The 15,176-nt window shown below is 39.3% G+C and overlaps 1 protein-coding gene across 4 annotated transcripts in view; it reads right to left on the bottom strand.

Annotated features, from left to right (window-relative positions):
• dnah2 (dynein, axonemal, heavy chain 2) overlaps nucleotides 1–15,176 on the bottom strand; it is a 113,205-nt gene that overhangs the window by 7,715 nt on the left and 90,314 nt on the right. For 2 of the 4 annotated variants that reach the window (XM_077501474.1, XM_077501478.1), the window contains 10 exons: nucleotides 12,872–13,071; nucleotides 12,680–12,806; nucleotides 12,424–12,610; nucleotides 11,508–11,656; nucleotides 11,249–11,432; nucleotides 10,983–11,173; nucleotides 8,637–8,828; nucleotides 8,361–8,545; nucleotides 4,532–5,026; nucleotides 1,866–1,980 (listed from right to left, as the gene is read on the bottom strand). In XM_077501474.1, the coding sequence (XP_077357600.1) occupies nucleotides 1,866–1,980; nucleotides 4,532–5,026; nucleotides 8,361–8,545; nucleotides 8,637–8,828; nucleotides 10,983–11,173; nucleotides 11,249–11,432; nucleotides 11,508–11,656; nucleotides 12,424–12,610; nucleotides 12,680–12,806; nucleotides 12,872–13,071 (2,025 nt within the window). Of the gene's footprint in view, nucleotides 1–1,840; nucleotides 1,981–4,531; nucleotides 5,027–8,360; nucleotides 8,546–8,636; nucleotides 8,829–10,982; nucleotides 11,174–11,248; nucleotides 11,433–11,507; nucleotides 11,657–12,423; nucleotides 12,611–12,679; nucleotides 12,807–12,871; nucleotides 13,072–15,176 lie in introns of all 4 variants that reach the window. The other 2 variants (XM_077501475.1, XM_077501476.1) reach the window with 2 other exon arrangements.

Raw genomic sequence — 15,176 nt, 5'->3', positions numbered from 1 at the left:
AAAACAAACGTGTAGAATGTCGCATCGTCCAATCAGCTCCAGCTCCAGCTCCTATTGTTCAGAATGTCCCGCCTTTCCCGACCAAATTACTGTGGAGCGGTCCCAGAAGGATATGTAATATCCATCTGGCTATTGCCAGGTTAGAAAACCGCTGTTGGTTACGGCAAGTTTGTAGGAAAGTAGCTAAATTTGTTTTCAATGCTTTATATTAACTAATTCACTCCCAGCCATTTTCACAGAAGCAATCCCGTTCGCTCCCGGCTGTTTTACTGGATTTTGACTGATTTTGCTAGGCCCACAGAATATTGTGTTCTATTGCTATAAAAGCATGGAACCTATCAAAAGAAAGATTAAAGTCTCTTCTTTCATCAGGAAAAAAAAGTATGTTTCGATCTGGTTCCGTTTTGCAGCAATTAGCATTAGAAGAGAGCTAAGTTTCATCAGTTTTCACAAATCCACTCAAAATTGGAAGTAATTGAGCTTTTTTTCTACATGGCCCTGGTTGATCTACTTTGTTCTGCTGCCACCTGGTGGCCGTTTGTGTAATAACTACCATTTCTGCAACCGTTCTTTGCAGTTGAGAGGCTGCATCAAAGCCTTCTGTATGCTCTAGCATTAAAAAACAACAACAAAAAAACGTATAAATATGTCTTTGGGACACTTAGAACATTAAAAAAAAACGTATTTACACGTTATTGGGAGCAAATGAGTTAATGACATCGGAGGTGGACTTAAGTTTTTTTTCCCGCCACTCCTCTTCAGGCTAGGTTTAGAAAAATTTCATCCATCCATCCATCCATCCATCCATCCATCCATCCATTTTCTGAACCGTTTACTCCTCACAAGGGTCGTGGGGGGTACTGGAGCCTATCTCAGCTGGCTTTGGGCAGTAGGCGGGGTACACCCTAGACTGGTTGACAGCCAATCGCAGGGCACACAGAGGCGAACAACCATCCATACACACGAGCACAGCTAGGGACAATTGGGATTGTCCAATTAACCTGCCATGCATGTCTTTGGAATGTGGGAGGAGACCGAAGTACCCGGAGAAGACCCACTCGGGCACGGGGAGAACATGCAAACCCCACCCAGGAAGGCCAGAGTCTCGTAAAATTGATATATTGTTGATGTTGACTGCTGCCTGAATTAAATGAACAAAATGTCATAAAAAAAAAACGAAAAATGGACTAAATAAAAATGTGATGAGGTTGACTAACTGACAAAAACTAACAAGCGTGACGGAAATTGGACCGTAACTGAGACTACGTTTAAAAATGGCAAACAAAATGAACACTACGGTGGGCCTTGCAAAATCAGTCCAAATCCAGTAAAACAGCTTTGTGAAATGGGTTGCTTCAATAAAAAATGTCTGCTGGGAGCGAATGAGTTAATATCGCCGCGCGATCCAGATGAGTGCACAGATGAGAGAGTGAATGAAGAGAAAAGAGAGAGAGAAAAAAAAAACAAGGGAAACGAAGTGGAGAGTTTTCTGGCATGCGAGCAAGTCAGTTCAAATGAGAGAAGCGGAGCTGGAAGCAGCAGAGCTAATAGCTGTCCAGTGCTCCTGTTAAATGGAATGTGCGCACACACAGAGAGAGTAATAAGCCTTTGGCCGGCGCTCAATCCGCTCCGGGTCTTTTTGGGAAAGCGGGGCCGGCTTTTAAAGAGCTTTTGCTGCCTATTACTCTGCGATTAGATCCACAGATGCCGGCTTTGTCGGTGCATGTGTTCCACCCAAGTGAGGGCAAAATGCCTTTTTTTTTTAAAGAGTGGAAGGTTGAGGAAAGAGAAATATGAGTGGGAAAGATGGGAAATAAAAATAGTAGGCGACATTGCGTACGACGTCAAGTTTGGTGGCGTGTCACCTTCTCCCAGAGCGGCGGCACTCGGGCGTCGTACATGCAGTTGAAGGTCTCCTCCAAGCTGGATGACATCACCACCAAGCCTTTGATCCCCTTCTCCAGCTCCACTAAGGACGACCTGACAACACATTCAAACGGCCACGTGAGGAAAGTGGCGCCTTGACATACGAGTGACGGGCATTAGGGATATTATAGTTTTGGAATTTTGAGTTTGAGTTTGTTTTTATTTTTTATTTTTTTTATTTAGTTTTAATTAGTTTTTAGGGTGTTTTTGGTAGTTTTTATTCGTTTTAGTTTTTTAATAAATTCTTTGTTTTAGTTTAGTTTTAGTTAGTTTCAGTATTAGTTTGTTTAAAAAAAAAAAAAGTGTATTACTTGTGCGCAATATTCAAAAACCACCAAGCGAGCGACGTCATCTTTTGGTGCTTTTCTTTTGGCTGCTGCGAGATGACATCACTTCACATTTTCAATCATCCTTATTCCGATTAATATCAAAATAAATCTACTTCAAAATCACATTTAAAATCATCCCCAAAGGCTCATGCATTCAATTAATTATCAAAGACTAAAACCAAGGAGGGTGGCACGGTGATGAGTGGTTTCCACGTCCCCCTCCCAGTTCTGAGAACTCGGGTTCGAGTCCAGGCTCCGGCCTTCCTAGGTGGAGTTTGCATGTTCTCCCTGTGCCCGCGTGGGTCTTCTCCTGTACTCCGGTCTCCTCCCACGTTCCAAAGACATGCATGGCAGGTTAAATTGAATTGTCCCTAGGTGTGCTTGTGAGTGTGGATGGTTGTTCGTCTCTGTGTGCCCCGCAATTGGCTGGAAACCAGTCCAGAGTGTACCCTGTCTCCTGCCAAGAACCAGCTGAGATAGGCTCCAGCACCCCTCGCGACCCTTGTGAGGAATAAGCGGTCAAGAAAATGGATGGATAATACCGAAATTTTTGCTATCATTATTAGTTAATATTAGTTAGTTTTGTAAACATAGAATGTAGTTTCAGTTCGTTTGTTTTTTTTCATTTCGTTTTTTCATTTTTATTTTATTTAGTTAAAATTGCTTTTTTCAATTTTAGTTTTAGATTTACATTAGTTTTATTTAACTAAAATAACTTTGGTGACGGGATGATTATTAAGTAAAAAATTTGAGCTACAAGGTGAAATTTACTCTCAAACTAAACATAAAACAAAGAGAATTACTTGTTATAAATTAAAAATATAGATATACTTTGCCCGACAATAGCCGGCTAGTATTCATTTATTTTTTATTTAAACTCCTCAAACTCTTGAATAAATGCTGATAAAGAGTTTTTCATGAAAAATGGGGGCTGGCTTCCCAAATACAAAAAAAAAAAAAATACTTAAAGCGATATTTGACTCATTGAACCATTTTCAGCAGTAAAAAGTTAATATTTTGTCCAGCGTGAATTTGATAACTTCATTATTTTCCATATAAAATTAATACCTGTAAAAACTATTTTTTTTCTCTCTCTTGCTGGCGACTGTTGATGACATCACCTGTGCTGAGGAAGTAGGGAACGACCAATCATGGTTCACCTGTTTTTTCGGGGTTGGTCAGCAAACTGAGATGTGATTGGTTGTAGTAGAAAAAAAATACTCTTTAAAAGGTATTAATTGTACATGAAAAATAATGACATTACCACATTAATTATTGACAAAATACTGTTTTTACTTATGAAAATGGCTCAATGAATCAAGTATCCCTTTTAAAAAATATATTTTAAAAAAGTGAATTGTATTCCAGCATGCGGGGGTCCGCTGCATGACTAATCCTAGAAATAATATTACTGGTTGTCTTGATAATAGGACAGAAACATCTCGACTGCAGGTTGTTTGTGACTGTATGACTAGTATTACGCTGCCTCCCGGTGGCCAAGGCGAGCATAGACACCAGCAAAATATTGTTTACGTCATAAATATTCCATTTAATTATGTTATTGCGCAATGTTTTGATACAATATTATAGAGGGCTAATTTTCCTTTTTTTTTTTTTTTTTTTTTTTTTTTTTTATTTAATTAAATTTTCCTTTTAACAAAAATTAACTCATTCGCTTGCCACCATTTTGACAGAAGCAATCCCGTTTGCTCCTGGCTGTTTCACTGGATTTGGACTGATTTTGCAAGGCCCACAGAATATTGTGTTCTATTGCTATAAACACATGGAACCTATCAAAAGAAAGATTGGTGTATTTTCTTTCATCAGGAAAAAAAAAGTATATTTCTATCTGTTTCCATTTTGCAGCAATTAGCACTAGAATATAGCTAAGTTTCATCATAATTCACAAATTTATTTAGAATTGTGAATTGAATTGAGCTTTTTTTCAACATGCCCCTGGTTGATCTCTTATACTCTGCTGCCACCTGCTGACCGTTTGTGTAATAACGACCATTTCTGCAAGCATTCTTTCAGTTGAGAGGCTGCATCAAAGCCTTCTAAATGCTCTAGCATAAAAATAAATAAATAAATAAATAAATAAAATAAATTCATCTTTGGGACACTTACAACATTTATAAAATACGTATTTATAAGTTATTGGGAGCAAATGAGTTTAAAAAAAAATGCTGGAACAGATAAATATCATTTCCATTCATTTCAATGGGGAAATATGTGCAAGGGATTATTGTCACAATTGAGGAACAACTAGAACATACTTGATCATGCTCAGCAGGGCGTTGTATCTCTGGATCTCTTGCAGCAAAACGACATCCAGAGGTGACGGATCCAGGAAGAGCGAGCTGGCGCCTTCGTAGTCGATGATGGCCGGGATGGTCTGACGCACATCCGCCAGCAGCTCTAACACCTGCAAACAGTACAAATCCAAATGTTTGAGAAGGAAGAGTGCTTGGCCCTCTCTTTTATTCCATGCTGTCCATAGAGAAGCCATCATCATCATCATCATCATCATCATCACCTTGTCCTCGCGACTGGGACCGGAGCCCGCCGCGCTGGCGCTGGTCACTTGGGGCTGCAGCGACAGAAGCGTGTCAAACAAGGCCCTGGTCTCGGCGATCTGGCTGGCGATGTCGGCATTCGGGTGCTGGCCAAACAAGTCGGGGTGTTCGTGGGTGGGCAGCATGTTGATGAAGTCCTTGTAGGAGGACAGGGGTCCATCGTGGGGGATGTAATACGCGGCTAATGATGACAATCTACAAGGGAGAAGTCAAACAACAAAAAGATTCCGTTTCATGGATTACCAGTAAAGGGGTGTGAAGAAAAATCGATTTAGCAATATGTATATCACAATATCCGCAGCGCGCAATCCTTCTATCGATTCAATGTACGGCCGAATCGATATTCAAACAATATATATTGTTTATTCAACAAAAAGGGTTTGGGAAGAATGTTATATTAACTCATTCACTCCCAGCGCATTTTTTTTTTTTTTGCTGTTTTGCTGGATTTTGACTGATTTTGCAAGGCCCACATAATATTGTGTCCTATTGCTAGCAAAACATGGAACCTACAAAAAGGAAAATTAGAGTCTCTTCTTTCATCAGAAAACAAAGAAAAAGTATATTTCTATCTGTTTCCGTTTTACAGCAATTCACATTAGAATATAGTTTCATCATTATTCACAAATCTGCTTAGAATTGTTTTCAACATGGCCCTGGTTGATCTCTTATACTCTGCTGCCACCTGTTATTATTAATAATTAATCATAATTACTGTACATTTAGAACAGATATATTTACAATTAATTGTACGTTAACTATTGAAGTTATGCGATTAATTACGATTAAAAATTTTAATGGCCTGACACCCCTTCCCTCCCTAGCAGTGTTGCCACAGTTACCTTGAAAAAGTAACTTAGTTACTTTACTGATTACTTGGTTTTAAAAGTAACTAAATTGCGTTACTGATTACTTGATTTTAAAAGTAACTAAGTTAGATTCAAAGTTACTTTTTTAGTTACTTTCAGCAGCTGCCGATAACACCATCTCAACATAAAAATAATGCGGTAGAAACAGAGTTCCAAATACTTTATTGAAAGTGCATTTTTAACATGAAAATAAAGTTTTTTTTAATGAAAACAAAATAGGCAGTCTCTCTTGACTTGTAACGTAAATACTTTTTATAAAACAAAAAATAAAAATCTATCCAGGTTGAAAGTGAAAATCCCCTTAATTCCTCTATTGTTTGTTCCGCTATTCCAGTGTGTACACTTGAGTCGACCCGTGCATGCTGAAAACTAGGGGTGGGAATCTCTGAAATGAGGCAGATTCGATATGTATCTCGATACACAGGTTGCGATTCGATTGAAAAACGATTATCTTTCAGAACAGAACGGTTCGATACGGTTCGATTAAGTTTGGGAACGATACAATTTTCGATTCGATACGATTCATTTCAATATTCAAAACTTATAGTGACATTTGTTGCTTGTAAACATTAATCTTAAAACACCACAAATTTTTACAGTATCTACAAATGTGTTAAAAAAGAACAGCAACAAATATGTCTTATATATTTTTATATTTTGAATCATTTAAATATACCGCAACAAAGGGCTGGGCGATATGACTGAAAAATGTATCAGTTTAAATATTTATTAGTAGTTATTGACAGTTATAATTGTTTTTTTTTGTGTTTTTTTTCTCTTCAAAATAAGGATCAGGAAAACAAAAGGTTGATAATTTAATGTTAAATATAAATATTTAACCTTTAGACAGACAACACCAACACAATTAAACAGAATATGTGCACATTGTGAAGTATTTCAGAAACATAAATTTAAGACATGAAATAAACCTACCGTCGAGCCAAAAGAAATATGAAGCCACCTTATGGAACAATAAATCTATCAAGCACATTTTAACCACTTAATAGATGCAAAAATATTTCCAAAAGTTCATTTCCCTTTTTAATCAACAATTTTTGTTTTTAACAATTTTTGTTTTTCTTTTGCCATCACATTCATTTTTGGTTAATATATGACATCTTTTTTGTTTTTTAAATCTGAGACACGATGATGACCACAGAATCACTACTGTTTATATTTTGTTTTTTGGGCTGTCGTTCATTTTGAGTTTGATGACGCAATCGCGGGCACGTCTCAGTTCTCCTATCTGCTGCCCATGCTAGTTATTGTAGACATTGACAGGGAGCCACAAACTGAGAAATGAGATACTTGCAGTGTGCTTTTAGCATAGCTGGTGTGTTGGCTGTGGGACATACCTGTGTCGTTTGAATCCATGCATTGGATCGTCATGGGAGTTATTCTTTTTGGCTCGCGCGCAGTACCAACGCCGGCCCGGGACATACAAGTGCACCGAGAGGACTCGATAGCAATGGGAAATACCGAGATGTACGGCACCGGCTTCTGCTAACTGTCTCCAGTTGCATGTTGTCACTCGTTGTGCGCGCGCGCGCCGTGTCAGACAAGTCACGTTTTCCCCTGGCGAGAGGGCGGAGACGACCTCATCCCATAATGCTTCACGGACCAGTTGAGCATGGAAATAAATTGTTTTTTTTACCACTTTTATGGTCCATAATGTACACTTTTTTGTTGCGTTGTGTGCCTGTTGGTTAATAAAACTAGTAGTAAAAGTATCATCACTTTTGTTTAAAATGTGCAAACCAGACCAGACCATGGCTGAATTCAGTGTGGTGATCAATGACTTCCGCCTCATCTTCGTAGTTAGCGGCAGTTGTTTGTGACTGTTACAACAGTGAGATATTTTGCCTTCTTCATGAAAATGTGGAGTAACGCATTGAAACTCTGGACAGTAACTTTAATCAGACTACTTTGTAGAATAAAGTAACGCGTTAAGACTACTAGTTACTTTGGGAAGCAATTTTTTTTGAGTAACGCGTTACTTAACGCCTTACCGGCAACACTGCTCCCTAGTATGTATACAGTATGACGTGGGCCTTGAATCCATTTGAAGTTGCATTAAAAACGACATTAATGGAACATTAAGCCTTAATATTTTTATTTTAATGCTGTTCAAACATGAAACAGAAGCTAATTGCTTGGGGTTTAACGATATCAAACGTTGCGATATGATATCATGAAATGAACCTCACGATACGAAAAATATCATGATATCGTGGGGACGATGGCGATATTAAAAAAGGTCATGATATTGTCAATAAAATTCTGCACGTACTGATTCCATTCACAAGCATAATGCATTCCCATTCATCTGACAATTAGTGGGGATTTTAAACATAGAAGGCCCAAAACATGCCTTGTGAAAATTAAACTGCACTAAAAAACAAACCACTTAAAGGGTGCTCGAATTGCACAAATGGAAATCAACTTGCCTTTTTGAGCAGATGGCTGCTTTTAATTAATATCGTGACATGACTACGACGATATCGTGTTTTAATATCAAGATATCATGATTATTGTCGATATTGTTACATCCCTGCTAATTACCAGACTTAAACTAGTACCTGCATCGCTATCACGTCGCAAAAAAAAAAGGCAACATAGCAGCACTTCATGTCGACTCGGTGCTGCTGCATGTCACTAACTTGAAGTATGGCTCGGTGACGGCAGCTTCGCAGAAGTAGTCGTTGATGTAGGTGGTGAGAAGGCGTCTGTCCCAGTCGTCCGTCACGTGGCCGCCGTAGTTGACCTCGGCGATGAGATACTTGAGGGCGTCCCAGGGTATTTGCTCGTACTCGTTCAGGTACAGACTGAGCAGATTCTCGCTCACCTGTAAGACAAAAAAAGTCGAGAGGGTGGGGGGTGGAATGGGGTTGAAATTGAGACGAGGAAGCGTGCGCGGTGCTTGCGTCATTATTGACCTCAAAGTCGGAATTATTGAATCCGTAGATGATGTTCCAGCCCAGCTGCAGGAATTTCTTCCTTTCCAGCAGGATGCTGTGAAAAAAGCAGAGGGAGAAGAGCAGCTTCCGGTAGAAGACAGGCTTGGCGCAGCGAGTGAACTGGGTGTCGGTCACCAAGTGGTACAGACGCTTCATGTTGGCTCGTACTCCCTGCAGGCGACAAAAGGTGCAAACGGCGCTCTAAATTCCGTTGGGTCAAAAAATAACAGAAATCAGTTAAAAAAACTGGGCTACTTTGTGGGTTATTCATGTACCGTATTTTTCCGCACTATAAGGCGCACCACATTATAAGGCGCACCTTCAATGTATGACATATTATCAAACTTTTTCCATATATAAGGCGCACCGCACTATAAGGCGCACCGCATTATAAGGCGCACCTTCAATGAATGACATATTTTGAAACTTTTTTCATATATAAGGCGCTACAGTAGAGGCTGGGGTTACGTTATGCATCCATTAGATGATGCTGCGCTAAATGGAATGTCAACAGATAGTCAGATTGGTCAGTCAAACTTTATTAATAGATTACAAACCAGCTTTTTGACAACTCTATTCACTCCCAAAATAAATAAACAGCTGTTTTATTATTTTCTCTGAAGTAAAGTATTAGTATTAGCTAGCGATCCAAGATGGGCGGATATTCTGCGCATGCACGTCATCGATCGTGCAGGGTCACCGATAGCGTCTTGACAGCGAGACCTGTTGCGGCTCAATATTGATCCATATATAAGGCGCACTGGATTATAAGGCGCATGGGTCAGCTTTCGAAAAAATTGAAGGCTTTTAGGTGCGCCTTATACTGCGGAAAATACGGTAATTTTTACCAACTTTTTGGGTAATTCAAAAAAGTTGGGTCGGTTCATTTTTCGGAACTTAGCATTAGAATTTGAATTTTCGGAACTTAGCATTAGAATTAGCATGCTAAGTTAGCATTACCTAGCATGTTGAATTAGCATGAGAATGGTAACTTAGCATTACCATTAGCATGCTAACTTAGTGGGTCATTCAATGGACCCAAAAAGGTGGGTCAAACCGAACAAACCGGGTTGCTTTGTTGGTTATTTAATTTGACCCATCCATCCATCCATCCATCCATCCATCCATCCATTTTCTTGACCGCTTATTCCTCACAAGGGTCGCGGGGGGGGTGCTGGCGCCTATCTCAGCTGACTCTGGGCAGTAGGCGGGGGACACCCTGGACTGGTTGCCAGCCAATCGCAGGGCACACAGAGACGAACAACCATCCACACTCACAAGCACACCTAGGGACAATTCAGAGCACCCAATTAACCTGCCATGCATTGTCTTTGGAATGTGGGAGGAGACTTAATTTTTTTATTTTTTTATTTAACCTTTATTTAACCAGGATAGTCCCGTTGAGATTAAGAACCTCTTTTTCAAGGGAATCCTGGCCAAGAGGCAGCAAAACCTCCAGAGTCAATCTTACTCAAACACTGAGCTGAAGCATTCATATACAACACATCCCCATAATCTAAAACAAATAAAAAAGTTGCAGTGACAAGACGCTTTTTGACCTCAAAAGAAAAACAACATTTATTCCGAAATAAGAAACCCAGTTTTAGTTTGAGTTTCTTCACGAGGTTCTCAACATGGGGTTTAAAAGTCAAAGTGTCGTCAAGCAAAATACCAAGATACTTATATGTATGAACCACCTCTATTTCATTTCCCTCCAGAGTGGACACTTTGGGGGGAAATTGTGGGCTTTTCCTGGAATTTGAAAACAACATCTGTTTAGTTTTGTCCGCATTAAGGACTAGTTTTAGTTTTAGTTTAATTTGACCCAACAATTTGAATTAAATAACTTTAAAAAAGTTGGGGCGGTTCATTTTTCATCCAATTCAATTGTTTTGTGTTTTCTTATTTCAATGGACCCAAAAAGTTGGGTCAAACCCAACAAACCGAGTTGTGCTTTGAATTAAATAATTTTGAAATTTAATTTATTTATATAATTTTGTAAAATTAAATTAAATTAATTAAAATTGTATTGTAATGCTTATTAAAAAATATATTTATTTAGAAATAATTTTGGAATTCAAAACTTTAAAAAGTTGGGTCGGTTCATATATGTCCAAATATCAGTTGAGTTATTCAATTAACCCAAAAAGTTGAGTCAAGCGAATAAACCACAAAACTAGCCAGAAAAAAAAAAACTTGATTAAATTGTGGATTATTAATTTCATTTGTCAAAAAGTTGGCTCTGTCCATTATTTTTCAAGCGGGCGTGTGCATGGATGCCAGCGTTTTGCCAGCCATATAAATGCTGGAGGTTCTTTCTTCTACCTTTGGCGGCTCGGTGGTCATCTTGATGCCCGCCTGCAGGATGTTGATGGGAAATTCGGGATGCGGCGAAGAGCTGAGCCACAGTCGAAAGTCCGCGTGGGGCTTCTGCACCTCCAGCTGCTCCACCAGCTTGTCCAGCTCGGGCATCCACGAGAGCGACAGGTGGCAGTTGGCCAAAAAGACCCAGTGACCTTGGAGACAGTCCAAACCAAAGGACTAAAAGTGGGATCGAATGGGTCTTGAGAATGAAGGGACGATTACGATACCCTTCCTGACTCCCTCTTCAATCATTTTCTTGGCGATGGGAGCTTGGCCCTGACCCAGGGAGAGCGCGTGGAAGAGTTTGCTCATGCCCGTCGTCTCGGCCAGCTGGAGCAGCGCTCCCGTGGGATCCACGCCCGGAGATAAGACGAAAACCAGAGGAGTCATGCACGTGGATTCGTCCACAACCTTGGACAAAACGAGAGTGAAAGACAGCAATGAGAGAGGAGCAATAAGGAATAAAAAAAAAAAAGTTGAACTTACAGCCTTCATGTCGAGAACGGGCGGCTCCACAAAGCGAGGGCCCAAGTAGTTGACGATGAAGGTGGTGGCGCAGAACAAGACGCGGTCTGACCGAAGCGAGCGGACGATGAGCATCCGCTGGAGCTCGTTGCAGCTGTTCTCCCAGTCTCCTGCAGGGGGCACACCAGGAGGGGAAGACGAGTCATTAACAATACTATCAGCTTATAGGGATGTAACGATATTCAAACATCACGATACGATATCATGGTACGATAATGATTACGATATTGTGGGGGGGCTGGTGGTACAAATGAAGGTCGCAATATAGTTAAAAAAAAAAAAAAAAAGAGCTCATACAACAACAACAAAAAACACAATTTTGTGTTTTTGTACATTACAGCAATAAAAAATAAAAAAATATAAATATTATATATATATATATATATATACATATATATATATATATATATATATATATATATATATATATATATATATATATATATATATATATATATATATATATATATATAGAGGCATTAATATAAGCATTACAATAAATTGATACATTTTTTACTGTTAATAAAAGTAATTAATTAACTAATAATTAATTAAATTAAATAAGATATTAATAAATACAGTAAACTGAGTTCCTCCACATATGGACTCTGTTCACAAGTATATTATGTTCCCCTTCATCGTGGATTTTAAACAAAAAAGGGCCAAAACATGCCTTGTGAAATATAAAACGGCACTCAAAAACGAGCCACCAGAGGGTGCTACAACTGCACAAGTGGAAATCAACTTGACTTTTTTTTTTTTAACAGATGTGCTGCTTTTAATATCGTGACATGTCGACGATGATATATCGTGGCAGTTTTAATGTCGCAATATCACCATATTGCCATTCCATCCCTAATATCTATACTCCACAAACCTGGTAGTGGGGCCTTCTCAGGCTCCGCGCTGGTAAACCAAATCTTCCAATCGCGTGGGTACTTTTCAAACGAGGCCATGATGCCGTGGAAGTTTGGCAACTTGTCCAATTCGGTTATGTTGTCCCAGCTGGAATCCACCAGCCAATTGCTGCACGGGTTTTCCATCTGAGCCCTCTTATCAAGTACCTGGAAAGTACACAAACAGAACAGTCAAACGTTGGCCCGGAAGGGATTTTCGAGTCAAGTTTTTCTTACAATTCCGCCACGGAGGAAGAAGCTGTACTCGTCCATGTTGAGCGTGCCGGCGACCTCGAGGATTTTGGCGCACATTTGGAAGCTGAAGAGGAGCTTGTGCATCTCAAACAGACCCCGGCACGCATACCTGCAAAGGAAACATGGAAGAAAGTAAGGAGAGTTTTTTTATTATTATTTTTATTTTATACTTACTTGTACACCGCGTATGTGTGGTAGTCGTTAAGGTTGACGATCCTTTCCTCCAGCTTCAAGCTGCTCTTGCTCTTCTCGATGCTGAGGTTGAACAGGTTAATGTAGGCATCCAGCGAGAACTGGTACATGGGATCGATGCGGCCCATGTCGTTGAGGATGAAGAACAGGATGGATGCCCGCTGAGCGCACGCGCGGTAGGCCTGTCAAAAACAAACAAAACAAAATTTGAATACAAATCTACTTTCAAATCCTACTGTAAGTCTAACATGTACAAATACAGGGAGTGCAGAATTATTAGGCAAATGAGTATTTTGACCACATCATCCTCTTTATGCATGTTGTCCTACCAAGCGATATTGGCTTGAAAGCCTACTACCAATTAAGCATATCTGTGATGTGCATCTCTAATGAGAAGGGGTATGGTCTAATGACACAAACACCCTATATCAGGTGTGAATAATTATTAGGCAAGTTCCTTTCCTTTGGCAAAATGAGTCAGAAAAGAGATTTGACGGACCCCGAAAAGTAAAAAATAGTAAGATGTCTTGCAGTGGGATGCAGCACTTAAAATTGCCAAGCTTTTGAAGCGTGATCATCGAACAATCAAGCGTTTCATTCAAAATAGTCAACAGGGTTGCAAGAAGTGTGTTGAAAAACAAGGCGCAAAATAACTGCCCATGAACTGAGGAAAATCAAGCGTGAAGCTGCCAAGATGCCACTTGCCACCAGTTTTGCCATATTTCAGAGCTGCAACATCACTGGAGTGCCAAAAAGCACAATGTGTGCAATACTCAGGGACATGGCCAAGGTAAAGGAAGGCTGGAAAACGACCACCACTGAACAAGACACACAAGATAAAACGTTAAGACAGGGCCAAGAAATATCATAAGACTGATTTTTCTAAGGTTTTATGGACTGATGAAATGAGAGTGAGTCTTGATGGGCCAGATGGATGGGCCCGTGGCTGGATCAGTAAAGGGCAGAGAGCTCCACTGCGACTCAGACGCCAGCAAGGTGGAGGTGGGATACTGGTATGGGCTGGTGTCATCAAAGATGAGCTTGTGGGACCTTTTCGGGTTGAGAATAGCATCAAGCTCAACTCCCAGTCCTATTGCCAGTTTCTGGAAGACACCTTCTTCAAGCAGTGGTACAGGAAGAAGTCAGCATCGTTCAAGAAAAACATGATTTTCATGCAGGACAATGCTCCATCACACGCATCCAAGTACTCCACTGCGTGGCTGGCCAAAAAAGGTCTAAAAGAAGAAAAAATAATCACATGGCCTCCGTGTTCACCTGATCACAACCCCATAGAGAACCTGTGGTCCCTCATTAAATGTGATATCTACAGGGAGGGAAAACAGTACACCTTCAGAACAGTGTCTGGGAGGCTGTGGTTGCTGCTGCACGCAATGTTGATCGGAACAGATCAAGACACTGACAGAATCTATGGATGGCAGGCTTTTGAGTGTCCTTGCAAAGAAAGGTGGCTATATTCGTCACTGATTTGTTTTTGTTTTGTTTTTGAATGTCAGAAATTTATATTTGTACATTTTGAGTATATATATTGGTTTCCCTGGTGAAAATAAATAAGTGAAATGGGTATACATTTGTTTTTTGTTAAATTGCCTAATAATTATGCACAGTCATAGTCACCTGTACACACACATATCCTCCTAAGATACTGAAACTAAAAAAGCCACACTCCAATTTCCTAACCAATTTCCTAAAATATTCAGCTTTGATATTTATGAGTTGTTTGTGTTCATTGAGAACATAGTTGTTGTTCAATAATAAAATTAATCTTCAAAAATACAACTTGCCTAATAATTCTGCACTCCCTGTACATGTCAACATTGTGTAAAGCACCATGAAGTTGAATTTTATTGATATTTCTGCTTCAAAGGAAACCAGTTTGAGATTGCCAAAACAAAACAGTCATGTTTTAAAAATGCAACAAAAAATTTACTATGATAACATTTTGGGGAGACCAGGGTTCTTATAGTTTTGATTTTGTTTTGAGTTTTGTTTTTTAAAATTGAGTTAGATTTAATTGGTTTTGGTTATTTAATAAATGCTTAGTTTTTAAGTTTAGTTTTAGTTTCAGTATTAGTTTTGGTTTAAAAAAAAATGTTTCTTACTTGTGCACAATATTAAAAAAAAACAAAAAAAAACAGAACAGACAAGGTTATTTTAGTGAACTAAATCTAACGAAAAACAAACTAAAATTCAAAAGACTGAATTTGGCTAACAAAAATTATTTGGCTAACAAAATAAAATAAAAACAAAAATGCTTTAAAAAAACTAA

This window comes from Festucalex cinctus, chromosome 16 (genome assembly GCF_051991245.1).
Source record: "Festucalex cinctus isolate MCC-2025b chromosome 16, RoL_Fcin_1.0, whole genome shotgun sequence".
Taxonomy (NCBI): Eukaryota; Metazoa; Chordata; class Actinopteri; order Syngnathiformes; family Syngnathidae; genus Festucalex; species Festucalex cinctus.
Note: the sequence above shows the minus strand (reverse complement) of the source record. Positions and strands in the feature narration are given on the sequence as shown.